Below are 15,217 nucleotides of genomic sequence, written 5' to 3' on the forward strand. Positions count from 1 at the left end.
TTAAGTTATATTACAAAGCAGTAGTAATTAAAACAGTATGGTACTGGCATAAAAATAAACACAGATCCATGGAATAGAACAGAAAACCCAAAAATAAACCTACAATTATATGGCCAATTAATCTTCAACAAAGGAGGAATGAATATACAATGGGAAAACGACAGTCTCTTCAACAAATGCTGTTGGGAAGATTAGACTGGATACTTTCTTTCACCATACATAAAAATAAACTCAAAATGGATTAAGGACCTAAATGTGAGATATGAAACCATAAAAATCAGAGAGATTGGCCATACCAAAATTTTTCTAGATATGTCTCCTGAGGCAAGGGAACTAAAAGCAAAAATAAACTATTGGCACTACATCAAATAAAAAGTTTCTGCACAGTGAAGGAACCAATCAACAAAACTAAACGGCAACCTACTGAATGGAAGAAGATATTCGCAAATGACATAACTGATAAAGGGTTAGTATCCAAAATATTTAGAGAACTTATACAACTCAACACCCAAAAAGCAAACAATCCAATTTAAAAATGGGCCAAAGACAAGAACAGACATTTCTTCAAAGACATACAGACAGCCAAAAGACACATGAAAAGATGTTCAACATCACTCCTCATCAGGGAAATGCATTATCAAAACTACAATGAGATACCATCACATATCTGTCAGAATGGCTAAAATCAAATATATAAGAAATAACAAATGTTGGTGAGGATGTGGAGAAAAAGGAAAACTTGTGCTCTGTTGGTGGGAATGCAAACTGGTGCAGCCACTGTGGAAAACAGTGTGGAGGTTCCTCAAAAAGCTGGGATCATGACCTGAGCCGAAGATAGCCACTTAACTGACTAAGCCACCCAGGCACCCCTATGAAATAATTCCTAAAGCCTATTGTTTGATACCACTATTCCTCACTAATGTGACAGGATGATTTTTAGAATTATTTTGTTTTTGACATAATATTTTTTCCCTTCCTGGTCCTGTGGAGGGTCAGGCTCTTTATGCTTCCTTGCCCAGAAAAAGTATGTATGTCAGATCTGAAAGCAGAAGGCTCTTGCAAGACACCTCCCTTTCTGGATTTCGTTTTCATAAGTCTGAGCTTCCATATCTGCTGTGCAGGAGGAAGAGGCAAGAGTTGCAACTGAAGTGCTTTGAACAGCAGATGTTTCCAGAGCTTAATTCCTTGGCCATCCCATCACCCTCCTGTCCCTCCCCATACCATGAGATCTCCTGAGTCACCTTTTTGGAACCCCTACTCCATGGGGAATTTGAAAATCACTGCTTTAGACCAATCATTCCCCAGATCTTCTGAGATGAAGACACATGGGCATGCTGGAATAGAAGTTGAGGAAATTTAGATACAGACTACCATATTTCTCTTCTTCATGTATAGAGGATGAAGTAAATAGTGGAGTGATAGGTGACTGGAACTGTTTTAACCTGGGAGTACAGAAGAATGCTGATGTTGGTAATCAAACTGGAAAGTTGAACTGAGTATTGGCAGGAAGCAGAGGACAATTCATTTGGTAAAACTAAAAATTTGACATTAAGGTAATGCATCCTAAACAAGGTGGTCTATAAGCAGCTAGAGGGATGGGAATGTCACACAGGTGAAAAGGTCAGGGCTGCAGATAAGAAGATAAGACAGTCAAGCAATTGTTGAAGAAATGGACTCAGAGAAAAGAGCAGAGGGAAGAGGACCGGGTGTTCATGAGATTCTGCTGCAAAGGTTGAAAACTAGTGGCCCACCCGCCACAACCTCCTTCTTTGAGTGACTGTTACTCTCTTGTTCACTGAAAACTTTGTTCTTTAAAGTTATAGACTATCAGAATCACTGTTTGAAATTATATCAGTAAAAATAAAACATCCTATTCCTGCTTGGAGGATCTAAGACACAGAGAAGCAGCCCTGATTGACTTTCAAGCCAGGTGCAGAGCTTTGGGACAGGGGTTTCTGAAGACAACATTCCACATCTACCTTAACTTTGTAGTTCCCAAGGAAACAGGACCTTGGGTCCACTTGTAGTCTAGACCTCATGTCAACGCTCTGCTTTATTTGGAGCCTACTGAAACACAACTTCACTAAAATTTTACCCAAACTCCACACTTCCCCCAGAGCTGTGTAACTCCATCTTTTCCTTTGTTTGGTGAGATGCCCCATAGTTCCTCAGTTGTAAACTACTGCAGTGGATCAACAAACCTGTATCTGTTGACTTATGGGTTAATTTCTGGAGGTATGTCTTGGGCGAAGACAGAGAGCACTGGAGGTTTTTATGATGCAATCACTCATTTTACAAACGAAAACTGAAAACCAGAGGGAGGGTTCCTGATGGTCTTTGCAGTTCTTTCCCAGCACCTCAGAGCGACTTCCAGTTGAGAGCCATTATGGTATCCACCTTTCTAAAAAACCACTTCAACTGTGGAGTGGTTTTCCTTAGACATGTAGTCCACAAACTTATCCAGGCCTTTTACCCAGGAATGACTCAGGTCAGTCATTCCTCTGGGGCTGAGTTCCATATACTCATTACCAGAGAAGTGGGACCTCCGACTGACTGGGGGCCTTCTTCCCGCTCACCCTACTTTCCACATTTGTTCAGTCATCTTCATTCCTTAGGAGAAATTTCCTTTCTTTCTTGACTCCCCAACCCACTCTCTCAGGAAAGAGTAACCGCTTAAACTAGAGAGCCGTGCCACACCCTTCATTCAAATCTTCCTTTCTCGGGCAAAGCGCTCTAATACGGTGAACTAGGAACCAATTTTATCGCCAGACTAAACAGAAAGCCAACACTTCCTTATTAGGAATATAGTACTGTATTCAAATAAACTACAACGTAAGGTAGTTTAACAAATCCCTTGACCCCTGCAGAAAAGAAAGCTAAGCGCGTCTGTCTGCCTTCGCTCTGGGAAATTCTGCGGCCGGGTCAGGCGGCGGGGTAACCAGAAATACCTCTGCAAGCGAGCGTCCGGTAAAACTTGAATCGGCGACCCCCGGGCGAAGAGGGGCGGCAGGGCGGCGGCGCGGCCGGGCGCGGACGCGGATTGGTCGTCAGGGCGTCCGGACCCGCCGCGCGTGCGCCTTGCTCCTCGCGCACCGCCCATCCCGCCGCCCAGTCGCCGGTCTGCGGCCTCAGGAGGAATCGGGAGGCTGCCGGCGAGCCGGCGAGCGGACAGCGGGGCGGGCAAACGGCGTGCCCGGCCTGCTGTCTCCGAGGAAGGAGGGGGCGATTTTTCCGGGGCCTAGAATCCCCTCGAGCCCCTGTAGTTTGCCCGGGCCGAGGAGAGAGAAGCTGAGGAGCCGCGGACTCTCCACCCGTGCCGCCGCCATGGCTGCCATGATGGATCGGAAGTGAGCCTCAGGGCGACGGCTGCCGGCGCCGGCGCTTCGAGTCCGGGTTCCCCGGCCACTGCCGCCGGGGGAAGCGCGACGCGGCAGACTGCTGAATCTCTCGGCCTTCGCGACCCCTTTTCTCAGCTCGGGCCCGCTTCCTTCCAGACGGAGCGGCGGGGAGTGGTTCCCGGCCTCCGGCCCCGGCAGCGAGGAAGATGGCGGACCCGGCCGAGTGCAACATCAAAGTAATGTGTCGCTTCAGACCTCTCAACGAGTCGGAGGTGAACCGCGGCGATAAGTACGTCGCCAAGTTTCAGGGAGAAGACACGGTTATGATTGCGGTGAGTGACCCCCGCCCCCACCCTCCATCCCGCTCCTTTGGGTCTGGCTGGGCCCGGAGTTCAGGGAAGTGGAGGGGTGCAGAATTGGGAACGAACAGTGGTGTCCCCAACCCCGCCCCCCGGTAGAGTTTGCCGGTTCAAATAACCCTGGGGAGGGAGACGGCGCAACTCCGCGGGTGTTCCTGGATCGCCCCCACCCCGGTCTTAAGTGCGCAGAGAAGGGAGGCGCCTAGTCTCTGGGACACTCCCCCACCTGGGGCGCTGGAGGAACTGTCCGGGGAGAGTTCAGTGCATATTTGCCTATATTTCTGCGTGTGTGTGTGTGCGCAGTTGCTGTTGGTGTTTTGGACTACCCCCAAGTTTACCATTTGTAACACGTGCAAGATTAAAGTTCAGCTAGGAATTTTGAGGTTTAAGACCAGCCCTACTGTACCTTAAGTAGTAAACATACTTAGTTGTATAGAAACAGAAGATACAGCTACGTGTTGAACCATATTCCTCTCTCGCGAGGAGGAAAAATGATCGAACAACTACAAATTTATCTGTATCTCATATGTTCACCCACCCGTCCTTTGAGTGATGAATGAACGTTCATGTTAACTATTACAAATGGCGAATCAAGGGCTGTAAAGAGACTGAGTTTTCTTTTGAAATCGGAGTGATCAATTTTCTTCAGTTTTCTAGCAGATCTAGCCAACTCAGATTGGGTCAAGTAGGTGCCCAGAAAGACCTATTATCTCTTATTGGGTTTTGTTTTTTTTTTTTTAAAGATTTTATTTATTTATTCATGAGAGACAGAGGGAGAAGCAGGCTCCCAAGGAGCAGGGAGCCCGATGCGGGACTCGATTTCAGGACCCTGGGATCATGACCTGAGCCGAAGGCAGACACTTAACCATCTGAGCCACCCAGGCGCCTATCTCTTAGTGGGTTTTATGGGGTAACCGTGTAACAAAGAGTGTTAACTTTTTGTGTATCAAGGTATTATAAACGCAAGCTCTAAAAAATAAAAAAATAAAATTTGATCAGTAAACTGGATTTTTTGTTAATATTAGATCCCTACTTCTACCTTGGAGAAAAGTTGATTTTTGTAATCTCGAGGATGGAGAAATAGTGTCCTTTGTGTTATAAAACATAACCAGAGGTGGTTGATCATTGTCAGGGAAACCAGAAAGTAAGGTTGATTTTTTATTTTTTACTTTTTTTTTTTTTTTTTTTTTTGAGGTCTGATCTGGTATTGAAAGGTCTCTGAAAATATTTTGCATTCCCAGTTCAGGAAGATTAAAATGGAGGGTAAGACACTGCCTACAGAACAATGAATTGTGACTAAGAAAATTAAATTTATCTTTTCTTGGTAACGCCATTGTGGCAGAATTTTTTTCTACGTTGCTATCATGGTACAAAATCTAAATGTTAATTTTTTCTCTAATGGCATTCCATATAGCATATTGTTTGCACAGTTTGGAAAAAAGACAAAGGGGGTCACAGGAGATGGGACATTGATGATTAAGAGCATTGATATGTAAGACAGGACTGAAGTTCTTTAAGAGTTTTTATGTGAAAGTTTGCAAAGTTCATCTTTAGAAAGTGAATGTCATAGCTCTTTGTTGCTCTGTAGGCTTGTGGCGAACGTCGTTAGCTTACAAACAACTGCCAGCTACTACTGTGTGAAGACTGGCTGTTTTTTTGTTAACAAGTTCATGAGAAAAACTATGAAATGACATCATGGTAACACTAAGAAGTTAAGCACAGAAGTAGTCATCCTTTTCCTTTAGGATATCTCTGACATGGAATCAGAGGAAGCTTGCAGGGCCTAGGTTAGTTGGCATTCTGGCTACTAGTTTTTCATAGAGTTTTTGTAATTATTCAGCTGCAGCAGTGATTGACACGTCAAAACTATTTTACTTTTAGACTTGTATTAAAAATGTCTTATTTTTGCAGATTTGTGTGTGTGTTTAAACAAATCTTTAAGTATTACCAGGATTCATTTGTTGCAGTGATAGGATTTAGGATTCACAAAATACATTGAGAAGGCAACTTTCTGCCCAAATATGACATATGAGGAAAGAGTTAAAAGAAAACAATTACCACAGTAAGCACACTTGTATTCTTGGTTGTTTCCTTTGGATAAAGTTCTTATAAGTTCTTATTTAAGTTTCCTTAACAATGTAAATAAATTTAAATGCTAATAGAAATAATGGATAGATGATTGAGTTGTGAATCAGTAATAAACAGTTGGCCTTTAGGTAAACTCGTAAGCATTTTTTTAGTCTTTTTTTTTTTTTTTTTTAAGTTTAAGCAGAAATACAACAGAGTCAACATAGCCTTAAGAAATGTAAGGTAACATGTTTATTTTCAAGAACTAATCTTTGCATATACTAAGTCATTAGTTAATCTGGGGTTTCAATTTTTTTTAATGAATTTATTTTTTAAAACGCTGTTGAAAATTTAAAAGGGATAGCTGGGAGAGTCAGATTTTAAAATTAAAAAATCTCTAGGTTTGTTTTGTTCATTTTACTGGATCCTGACTCAAAATGAACAGTTTTAAGAAGGAATTGCTGCAATGCGGCATTTATTTTTTATTTTTTTAAAAGATTTTATTTATTTATTTGAGAGAGAGAATGAGATAGAGAGAGCATGAGAGGGGGGAGGGTCAGAGGGAGAAGCACACCCCCTGCCGAGCAGGGAGCCCGATGTGGGACTCGATCCCGGGACTCCAGGATCATGACCTGAGCCAAAGGCAGTCGCTTAACCAACTGAGCCACCGAGGCGCCCTGCAATGCGGCATTTAAAACTAAATTATTTTGAACATGATTTTAAAACATTTTGTACACAATCTTCTGGTTAAATCAAAATGTAAAAGAATAGGTATTTTAGTTTACTGAATTATAGGTATAATCTGTGCTCCTGTAGAAAATAATTTTTAAGGATTCTCATTTTCCTCTAAGATGACTTTTGTCCAAATTTTTTTTCCTGTTATATCATTGATTTTCATATAATATGATCCTGTGGCAGGCAAATCTTGTAATCCTGTAGTGTTTCTCTGTGTTTTACAGCCTTTTATACAGATTTTTTGGGTAATTAAGTGCTTGTTGAAGAGGTATAAATATCACATATCACACAAATGAAATAAATGGATTATTTAAGGAAAACCTTTACTTGATAAAAATAGGATTTGCTTTAAATAAGAGAACTTGTCATCCACAAAAGAGGAGGTCCAGGGTAACACCTTATGTAGTTGAAATAAGCCTGCTGAAAACGCCAGAAAAAAAAAAAACCAATAGAAAAAATTATTCTTTTATGCATTGTAAAAGTGGAACGTGCATATTAGTATTAAGTATCTTGACTAATCATGGTTCCTTATATGGTATACTGTAGAGACTACCAGAACCAAAACCAGGCTGTTGTAGTTCATTGAAATTAAAGGAAAGTAAAACCTAATTAGATCATCTTGTCCAGTTCTTGTCTATAGCTCAACATGATTTCTCTTTTCAAATGAATGATGATATGGTATTTGATCCTGATTACCTTAAGAGTGAAAATTAAGGGGCGCTTGGATGGCTTAGTTGTTAGGCGTCTGCCTTCGGCTCAGGTCATGATCCCAGGGTCCTGGGATTGAGCCCTGCATCTTGAGAAGCCTGGTTCTCTCTTTCCCACTCCCCCTGCTTGTGTTCCCTCTCTCACTGTCTCTCTCTCTCTGTCAAATAAATAAATAAAATCTTTAAAAAAAAAAAAGTGAAAATTAAAAGAGAAGAAGCCAGGGGGCGCCTAGGTGGCTCTTGTTTTCAGCTCAGGTCATGATCGCCTGGGTCCTGAGATTGAGCCCTGCCGCAGGCTCCACGCTCACTTCTTGTCATTCCAAGGACATTTCACTTCTTCTTTTTCTAGCCTAGAACCTGCGCCCCCCCCCCCCCCCCCGAAGCAGGAGATTCCGTGCCCAGTGGTTCCCAAACAGCCCCTGAGGATCAGGGCCCATCCATGATGAAGGTCTTACCTGCCTGCTGACATGTGATTCATGCAAGAGGCTCCTGTGGGGTGGGTTTCGTTGTGTTTTGTTTTGTTGTAAAGAGAATGATGGCTTGAAGATTCTCTCCCCCCCGCCCCGCTCCCCGGGTGCATGAGCACTTGCACATGTGCACGTGTGCGCTCGTGCGCTCTCTTTCTCAAATAAATCTTAAAAGAGAAAGAAGCCCTCATCACATACCTGTACAATTGTGGAATGTTAGCTAACAATCATTGTCAAACTAAGCAAAGTCTGATAAGATACAATCCCCTATGATCTGAGGATCACTATTCAGAATTCCAGAGAAAGGTATATTCCTGCTAGGAGGGTGACGTTTCTAACCAGATTTGGTGTTCAACCTGTCTCTGCAGATATAAACAGGAACCACTTCACTTAAGAAATCTAAGGTATGGGGTGCCTGGCTGGCTCAGTCAGTGGATCCTGCGACTCTTAACCTCAGGGTTGTGAGTTCAAACCCTACATTGGGTGTAGACTACTTAAAAATAAAATCTTAGGGGCGCCTGAGTGGCTCAGTCGTTAAGCATCAGCCTTTGGCTCAGGTCATGGTCCCAGGGTCCTGGGGCTACCTGCTTGGCGGGAAGCCTGCTTCTCCCTCTCCCACTCCCCCTGCTTGTGTTCCCTCTCTTGCTGTGTCTCTCTCTGTGAAATGAATAAAAATTTCTTTAAAAAAAAAAATCTTAAAAAGAAAAAAATCTTAAGTTATGGTTGCAGTTCAGATAAGCTTATTCCTATTTGGTTTTGTCCCTTTGAAGCCTAAGTCAGATGTGAATGCATTTTATGACTTGGAGTATCTTTGAAGGTTCATAGAAATAAGACTACATAATGTACATTTCAAGGTCAAGGACCAGGTTTTTAAGATACGGACATCCAGATCATGAGTTTTCCTTTGTTTAATTTATTTGAAAAGTTTTTAGTTAAGAGATGTCCCGGGGCGCCTGGGTGGCTCAGTCGTTAAGCGTCTGCCTTCGGCTCAGGTCATGGTCCCAGGGTCCTGGGATTGAGCCCCCACATCGGGCTCCCGGCTTGGCGGGAAGCCTGCTTCTCCCTCTTCCACTCCCCCTGCTTGTGTTCCCTCTCTCGTTTTGTCTCTCTCTGTCAAATAAATAAAATCTTAAAAAAAAAAGAGATGTCCCTTAATTGTAGACCATTAAAAGTAATTTTTATGTTTCATGAGTCTTGTTTTTCATTCCAGGAAGCTATCATCAGTTAGTAACTTCATGGCTAGATCTCTAATCAAAACATTTACCTTACATAACGAAATTATAGTTTAGTTTTGGAATTAAAATAAGATTTTTGTCAACTTAATGCTTAGCACTTGTTAATTTTTGATTTAACCATGATATAACATCTAAAAATATCACTTAATCCCAGCTTAGTTATTTTTTAGTTTGCATATTTGCCATAAGGAATGCCATAGTGAACATCTGTATATAGGCAGGTTTTACTATTACCCATTATTTTTTTTTTTTAAGATTTTATTTATTTATTTGTCAGAGAGAGAACGTGCACAAGCAGGGGGCAGGTGGCAGGCTGAGGGAGAAGCAGGCTCCCCGCTGAGCAAGGAGCCAGATGTGGGACTCCACCCTAGGACCCTGGGATCCTGACCTGAGCCAAAGGCAGATGCTTAACCCGCTGAGCCACCCAGGAGCCCTGTATTCAAGATTCTACCCAGCCTTATTCTCTGTTCTTTGAACCATACAGTCTGTACTAATTAAATAACATTTCTAAAATTCCTTTACTCGTTTACAATGTCTGATAGGTGCTAAATAAATGTTTGCTGGATACATGAAGAGGACAATTTATTTTCTCTTCACATAGAAAAAATTAGCGTGGTTTATCTCTGGCCAGAGATTGTTGTTTTGATTGTGCTTATGTTTTCAAAAATTGTTTATCACAAATACATCTTGTATAATCAATAGAAGAACAGATTGTCTCTTATTTAGTTGCACCTGTAAAATTGACGGTTAATGTCTTTGTAGAATCTTAGCAAAAGGACACTTTTATGTTTGTCTCATAGGCAAAGAATGATCAGACTTTGAGATGCCTACTTTTAATTGATGCCAAAGTGAAGTCATCATAGTATATATCCTTTAAGAATGCTTTCAGCTGGGGCGCCTGGGTGGCTCAGTTGGTTAAATGTCTGCCTTTGGCTCAGGTCGTGGTCCTGGGGTCCTGGGGTCCTGGGATCGAGCCCTGCATTGGGCTCCCTGCTGAGCGGGAGTCTGCTTCTCCCACTCCCTCCCCGCTTGTGCTCTCTGTTGCTATCTCTCTCTCTCTCAAGTGAATGAATAAAATCTTTTTTTTTTAAATGCTTTCAGCTGCAGAAGGCAAACAAACAACAAATAGTGATTTAAATAAATAAGAGGTTATTATTCTCACATGTTAAAAGTCTGGAGATAGGCCCCTACTGCTACTACTTACTGACTCTGTTATCGGTTGTCATCCTTAAGCTATTGACTTCTCTTCATGTTTGTAAGATGGATGCTACAACTCCATCATTCCAGAAAGGAGAAAGGGCAGCTACAGCTGAGATGGTCCTTTTTTTTTTTTTTTTTTTTAAAGATTTTATTTATTTATCTGAGAGAGAATGAGAGAACACGAGAGGGGGGAGGGTCAGAGGCAGAAGCAGACTCCCTGCTGAGCAGGGAGCCCGATGCGGGACTCGATCCTGGGACTCCAGGATCATGACCTGAGCCGAAGGCAGTTGCTTAACCAACTGAGCCACCCAGGTGCCCTGAGATGGTCCTTTTTGTCAGGAAAACAAAACCCTTTCCCAGGTCCCCTCAGCAGACCATCACGTACTTTGTAGTATCCAGAACTGGGTCATGTGGCCACTAGTTGCAAGGAGACTAGGCTATCAGGTGGTTAGCTTCCCAGCCTATGTAGTGGGAAGCGGCAAGGGGAAGAACAATTATTAATGACTTTGGATAGCCATTTAGGAGTGTCTGTTTCATTGTACTTTTCATTGTAACTGTTATTCCAAGCTTTGGGGAAGGAGATTGTGAAGTGTAGTTCCTAAAAAGTAAGGTGTTTTTTAGCTAAGGCCTGGGAAGTCATCTGTAATGTTAAGGATTTTTTGGATGGTCATAATTGTTTTGTATTTAAGGTCTAGCTTCCTTCCTTTCCTTTAAGAGAGGGTAGAGAGCAAGCATATACTTTCAAATACTAGAACCTCTTTGCCCTCCTCTCTCATCTGTATATGCTTAGTTTTTCTTTTAGATTACTAGACTGTTCCTGCCAACATTTAAACTTGCTCAGCTTTTGTCCTTAAAAAAAAAAAAAAAGTCTTTAGACCCACAGCCAGATTTCTGCTCTACTTAGTTACTTCCCATTCTTATTTAATCTCTTTCCAATCTAACCTTTGTTATTGGATATTTTTCAGTTTTACCTTGACCTCACAGCTATATTTGACACAATCACTCCCTCCTTGATAATTTTTCCTTGACTTGCATGGACACTATACTCTAATTTTTTTCAAAAATTCCATCCCTCTGGCTCATTCTTCAGACCATGTCACTTCTCTAAATGAGTCCCCAGGATCCTTTCAGGGAACCCACAAGGTCAGAACTTTTAAAAATAATACTAAGATGTTATTTGCCTTTTTCACTGTGTTATTTGCATTGGATCTTTGCTCCTTATACTTCGAACTTAACTTCTTTTGGTTTCTTGCATTCTGCAGGCTCATTTCTGCCTTAGGATCTTTATGTGTCCAATACCTAGGCTACTTCCTGCACTCACCCTCCCATGACTAGTATTGAAGAGACAAGCAGTGAGCTAGGTGCTACTCTTTTTTCAGTTCTTAAACATCGCTTCTCCAGAGTGGTTCCCTGACATTCTTCTGCCTTTTCCCAGATTCAGTTTCTTCTCTTATATGCTCTCATAACACTCTGTTGCATGAGTCAGAATTCTAGTCGCTTAATTATTTGATGTCTGCCCCACTATTACTTAACCTCCACTAAAGCAGAGAGTATATCTGTCTTGGTCATCATTCTAGCAAGATGTGTGTCTAGTATATCAGGCATTCCATAAATACTTGTTAAATGAATGAAATGATTGAAAAGCTATTGCAGTAAAATGAAAAGTCTAATGGGAGTAGTGGAAGGAGCTCTGAATTGGCAAGAGATTTGAATTTAAATTTAAATTTTGTCATTAACACCTTTTGTACCTTTCAGGATTCTAGCTTTCTTACCTGCAAAATGATATTATTATTGAAAATAGAGTCTCAGTGGGGTGCCTGGGTGGCTCAGTTGGTTAGGTGACTGCCTTCGGCTCAGGTCATGATCCCAGGGTCCTGGAATCGAGCCCCACATCGGGCTCCCTGCTTGGCGGGAGCCCTGCTTCTCCCTTTCCCACTCCTCCTGTTTGCGTTCGCTGTCTTCTCTGTGTCTCTCTCTCTGTGCCAGTTAAATAAGTAAATAAAATCTTTAAAAAAAAAAAAAAAGAAAAGAAAAGAGAGTCTCAGTACTTGCCAGAGTAGGCACTCATTAAACGAAAAACCACTCCGCACTCATTTGAGTGCCTATTACAGTAGTGGTAAGCCCTGGAAATAAAAGACTAAAACAGACATTTTTGGTTTTGTGGAGTTCATTCTAGTGGATTTGCACTTGGTGATCCCTAAGGTCCTTTCCACAAGATTCTGTGACATGAAGTAATGTATAGTAGGTACCCTATTTAGAAGGTTAAATATATGATGACATCTTTAAAGGAACTTAGAAGTGTCCATTCACCTTTAATTTGTGTAGTTGAAACCTTTGTTTCTGTTTTTCAGTCCAAGCCTTACGCATTTGACCGAGTGTTCCAGTCAAACACCTCTCAAGAGCAAGTATATAATGACTGTGCAAAGAAGATTGTTAAAGGTAAATATATTTAACCTGCTCTTGTCGCAATAATAAGTAAAATATTGTTTGTGATCTTTCCCGTTTACCCAGTTTTTTTTTTCATTTTAATGCCCCCCCATTTTAGTTAATTGTAGAAAACAGTTGTTTAAATAATAAAAAGATCAAATACAATTAGTAAACCATTGCTCAAATTTCATGATCTAATTTATTTACAGTACCTAGTGAAGGGTATTACAAGAATATTAGCGGGGGTTCCTGGGTGGCTCAGATGGTTAAGTGTCTGCCTTCGGCTCGGGTCATGATCTCAGGGTCCTGGGATCGAGCCCCACATCGGGCTCCCTGCTTGGCGGGGAGCCTGCTTCTCCCTCTCCCTCTACTGTTCTCCCTACTTGTGCTCTCTCGCTCTCTCTGTCAAATAAATAAATTAAAAAAAAAAAATCTTTAAAAAAAAAAAGAATATTAGCGTTACACACTTGTTTTTGGAAGATACAGTTCTATTAGATATTCCCAAGAGAGTTTCTACGGTAGCAGTTCTGGAAATACAGCAGCTTGAAAATGAATACAGAATGGTTAGACAGGTTTCTAAAAAGTAGTAGAAAATGGCAGCAGTCTATCATTCTTCCATTCATTGTTCTTTCTTCCCCAAAGACTCCTCTTGTGTTCAACAGAAAAACACTTGAGGAATTTACAGAGGTTACCAAGGGTGAGAAAAGTGTGTACGTTCCAGTTAATACTATTAATTTATACCAAGGTTTTTTAAGTTTATATTTTCTAAAACCATAGAATCCTAGAGCTGAGAGTGTGTGAGTGATTATCTGGACTTCTAGTTACTACAGAAATCCCTTTTGTCAAAGGGATCTTACAGTTAAATAGCTATTACTTTATGATATAATTTATTCTACTTTTTGTCAGCTCTAATTGTTAAAAAGTATTTAGATTGAGGCAAAAACCTGTCCTGTGGCATTCACTAGGGTGGAGGGGATGGGATTCAGTATAAAGGTGGACAGGTTAGGGTTAAGTAGGAGCACAAACAGTTCATCCAGTAAGAGGAGAAAAGGTAGAGTTTTGGGATAGAACTAAGTTTATAGGTGTGATGGAAGAAAATATAGATGTTCTCTTCATATTCCATTTTGTCTGTGATCAAGGGTGCAAAGTTAGCCCAGAATGAGGATGGGGTAGGGGGTTCTAGGAGAAGGAATGAAGTTGTCTGGCAGTAGAAGAGAATGGATTAGGGAAATGTGGCAATTGCCAGGCAGCATTGCCAAGGGCCCACTCGAGGTTAGCTGCCAGAAGAGTTGAATTTACCTAGTTGGGGTTTTGCCAGGCAATTACAAAAGAGGGAGAGAAGGGCAAGAGCATTGAGGATGAATCAAGAGAATAATGATAATAGTGAACCATGGAATCTAAGGTGAATGAGGGGAAGGAGAATACAGGTTGGGGGGGAATAGGTTTGAGGGACAGTGAAAAGAAGTGGTAAGATTAGTGTGTTATAGTGTTAGTGGGGTTGAAGGTTTGTTAGAATCAGGGTACTAGAAGGAATAATAGGAGGTGGATACTTAATTGACATTAGGAAGGCAGTGTAGGTAGTAATGAAAAGGTCTAGAAGTTAGTTGGCATCTGAAGGAGTAAGGGACAAGATTATGGAGAAAACTAAGCCCAGGATCTGAGAGGCCAGGGTATTTTAGTAGCATCATCTACTACATGGACATTGGAACCACCAAGAATCACAACAGGAATGGTATTAGTGAAAGACGGTGGACTGGATGCTGAAATATTCATAGGAGGTGTTGGAGAATTAACTTGATTCTATAAATGATTGCAACAAAGAGGAATAGGCAGTGTCATCTTTTGTTTGTAGGCATCAAATAGTTTTCCAGGTGGATCTGTCGTAGAACACAATTATATTCCTTGATTCTGACATAACTTTTTCATCAGTACAGCCTAAGATTTTATATTAGGTGGTTTTTTTTTTTTAAGATTTTTTTTTTTTTTTGACAGAGATAGCGAGAGCAGGAACACAAGCAGGGGGAGTGGGAGAGGGAGAAGCAGGCTTCCTGCCGAGCAGGGAGCCCGATGTGGGACTCGATCCCAGGACCCCGGGATCATGACCTGAGCCGAAGGCAGACGCCTTAAGACTGAGCCACCCAGGCACCCTATATTAGGTTTTTAAATAATAATTAAGTTATTGATTCATGAGCTCCTGGGCAATTTAAGTGTACAGGTCTTTTTCACATCTGCTATAGCCAACATTAAACCCCATTCTACACTTCAATATTGGAGTTTTTTAATTTGACTATAAGCTTTTAAAGTATGGATTCCATCTTGTTCATTTTAGCTCTTGATTATATTTTGAGTTTTGTTTTTATGGTTATCTAATTAGGAATGTATGTTGGCTATCAGCATATTTGGTAAGTCTGTTATGGTGACAAGGACTTTGAAATTCTGTTAAACTCCTTATTTGTAGACATCGTTGTTTGAAAAAATATTATTCTAAATCATTTATAAAATGCTTAATGGGCCATGGTCCTTAGCCTAGTCTTCTAAAAACTGAGTAAGGTTTTGGGGAGTTAATTTTTAAGTCACACTGGGTATTCAGCCAACTTCAGATTCTCTTGTACAGTTATCTAGTTTTTAGTTTGTCAACAAATCAACAAGAATATGATGAAAAACGGATCCTTTTATGAAGTC

General features: G+C 41.2%; 1 protein-coding gene across 2 annotated transcripts in view; it reads left to right on the plus strand.

The window, feature by feature from the left end:
- The first annotated feature begins 3,089 nt into the window (after nucleotides 1-3,089).
- KIF5B (kinesin family member 5B) overlaps nucleotides 3,090-15,217 on the plus strand; it is a 47,573-nt gene continuing 35,445 nt past the window's right edge. Inside the window, exons 1-2 of one of the 2 annotated variants that reach the window (XM_034987172.1) lie at nucleotides 3,090-3,670; nucleotides 12,460-12,547. In XM_034987172.1, coding sequence (XP_034843063.1) covers nucleotides 3,545-3,670; nucleotides 12,460-12,547 — 214 coding nt within the window. In that variant the 5' untranslated portion in view covers nucleotides 3,090-3,544. The remainder of the gene's footprint in view (nucleotides 3,671-12,459; nucleotides 12,548-15,217) is intronic. The other variant, XM_034987173.1, reaches the window with a different exon arrangement.

This window comes from Mirounga leonina, unplaced genomic scaffold (genome assembly GCF_011800145.1).
Source record: "Mirounga leonina isolate KUSES-001 unplaced genomic scaffold, KU_Mleo_1.0 Mir_413, whole genome shotgun sequence".
Lineage (NCBI taxonomy): Eukaryota > Metazoa > Chordata > Mammalia > Carnivora > Phocidae > Mirounga > Mirounga leonina.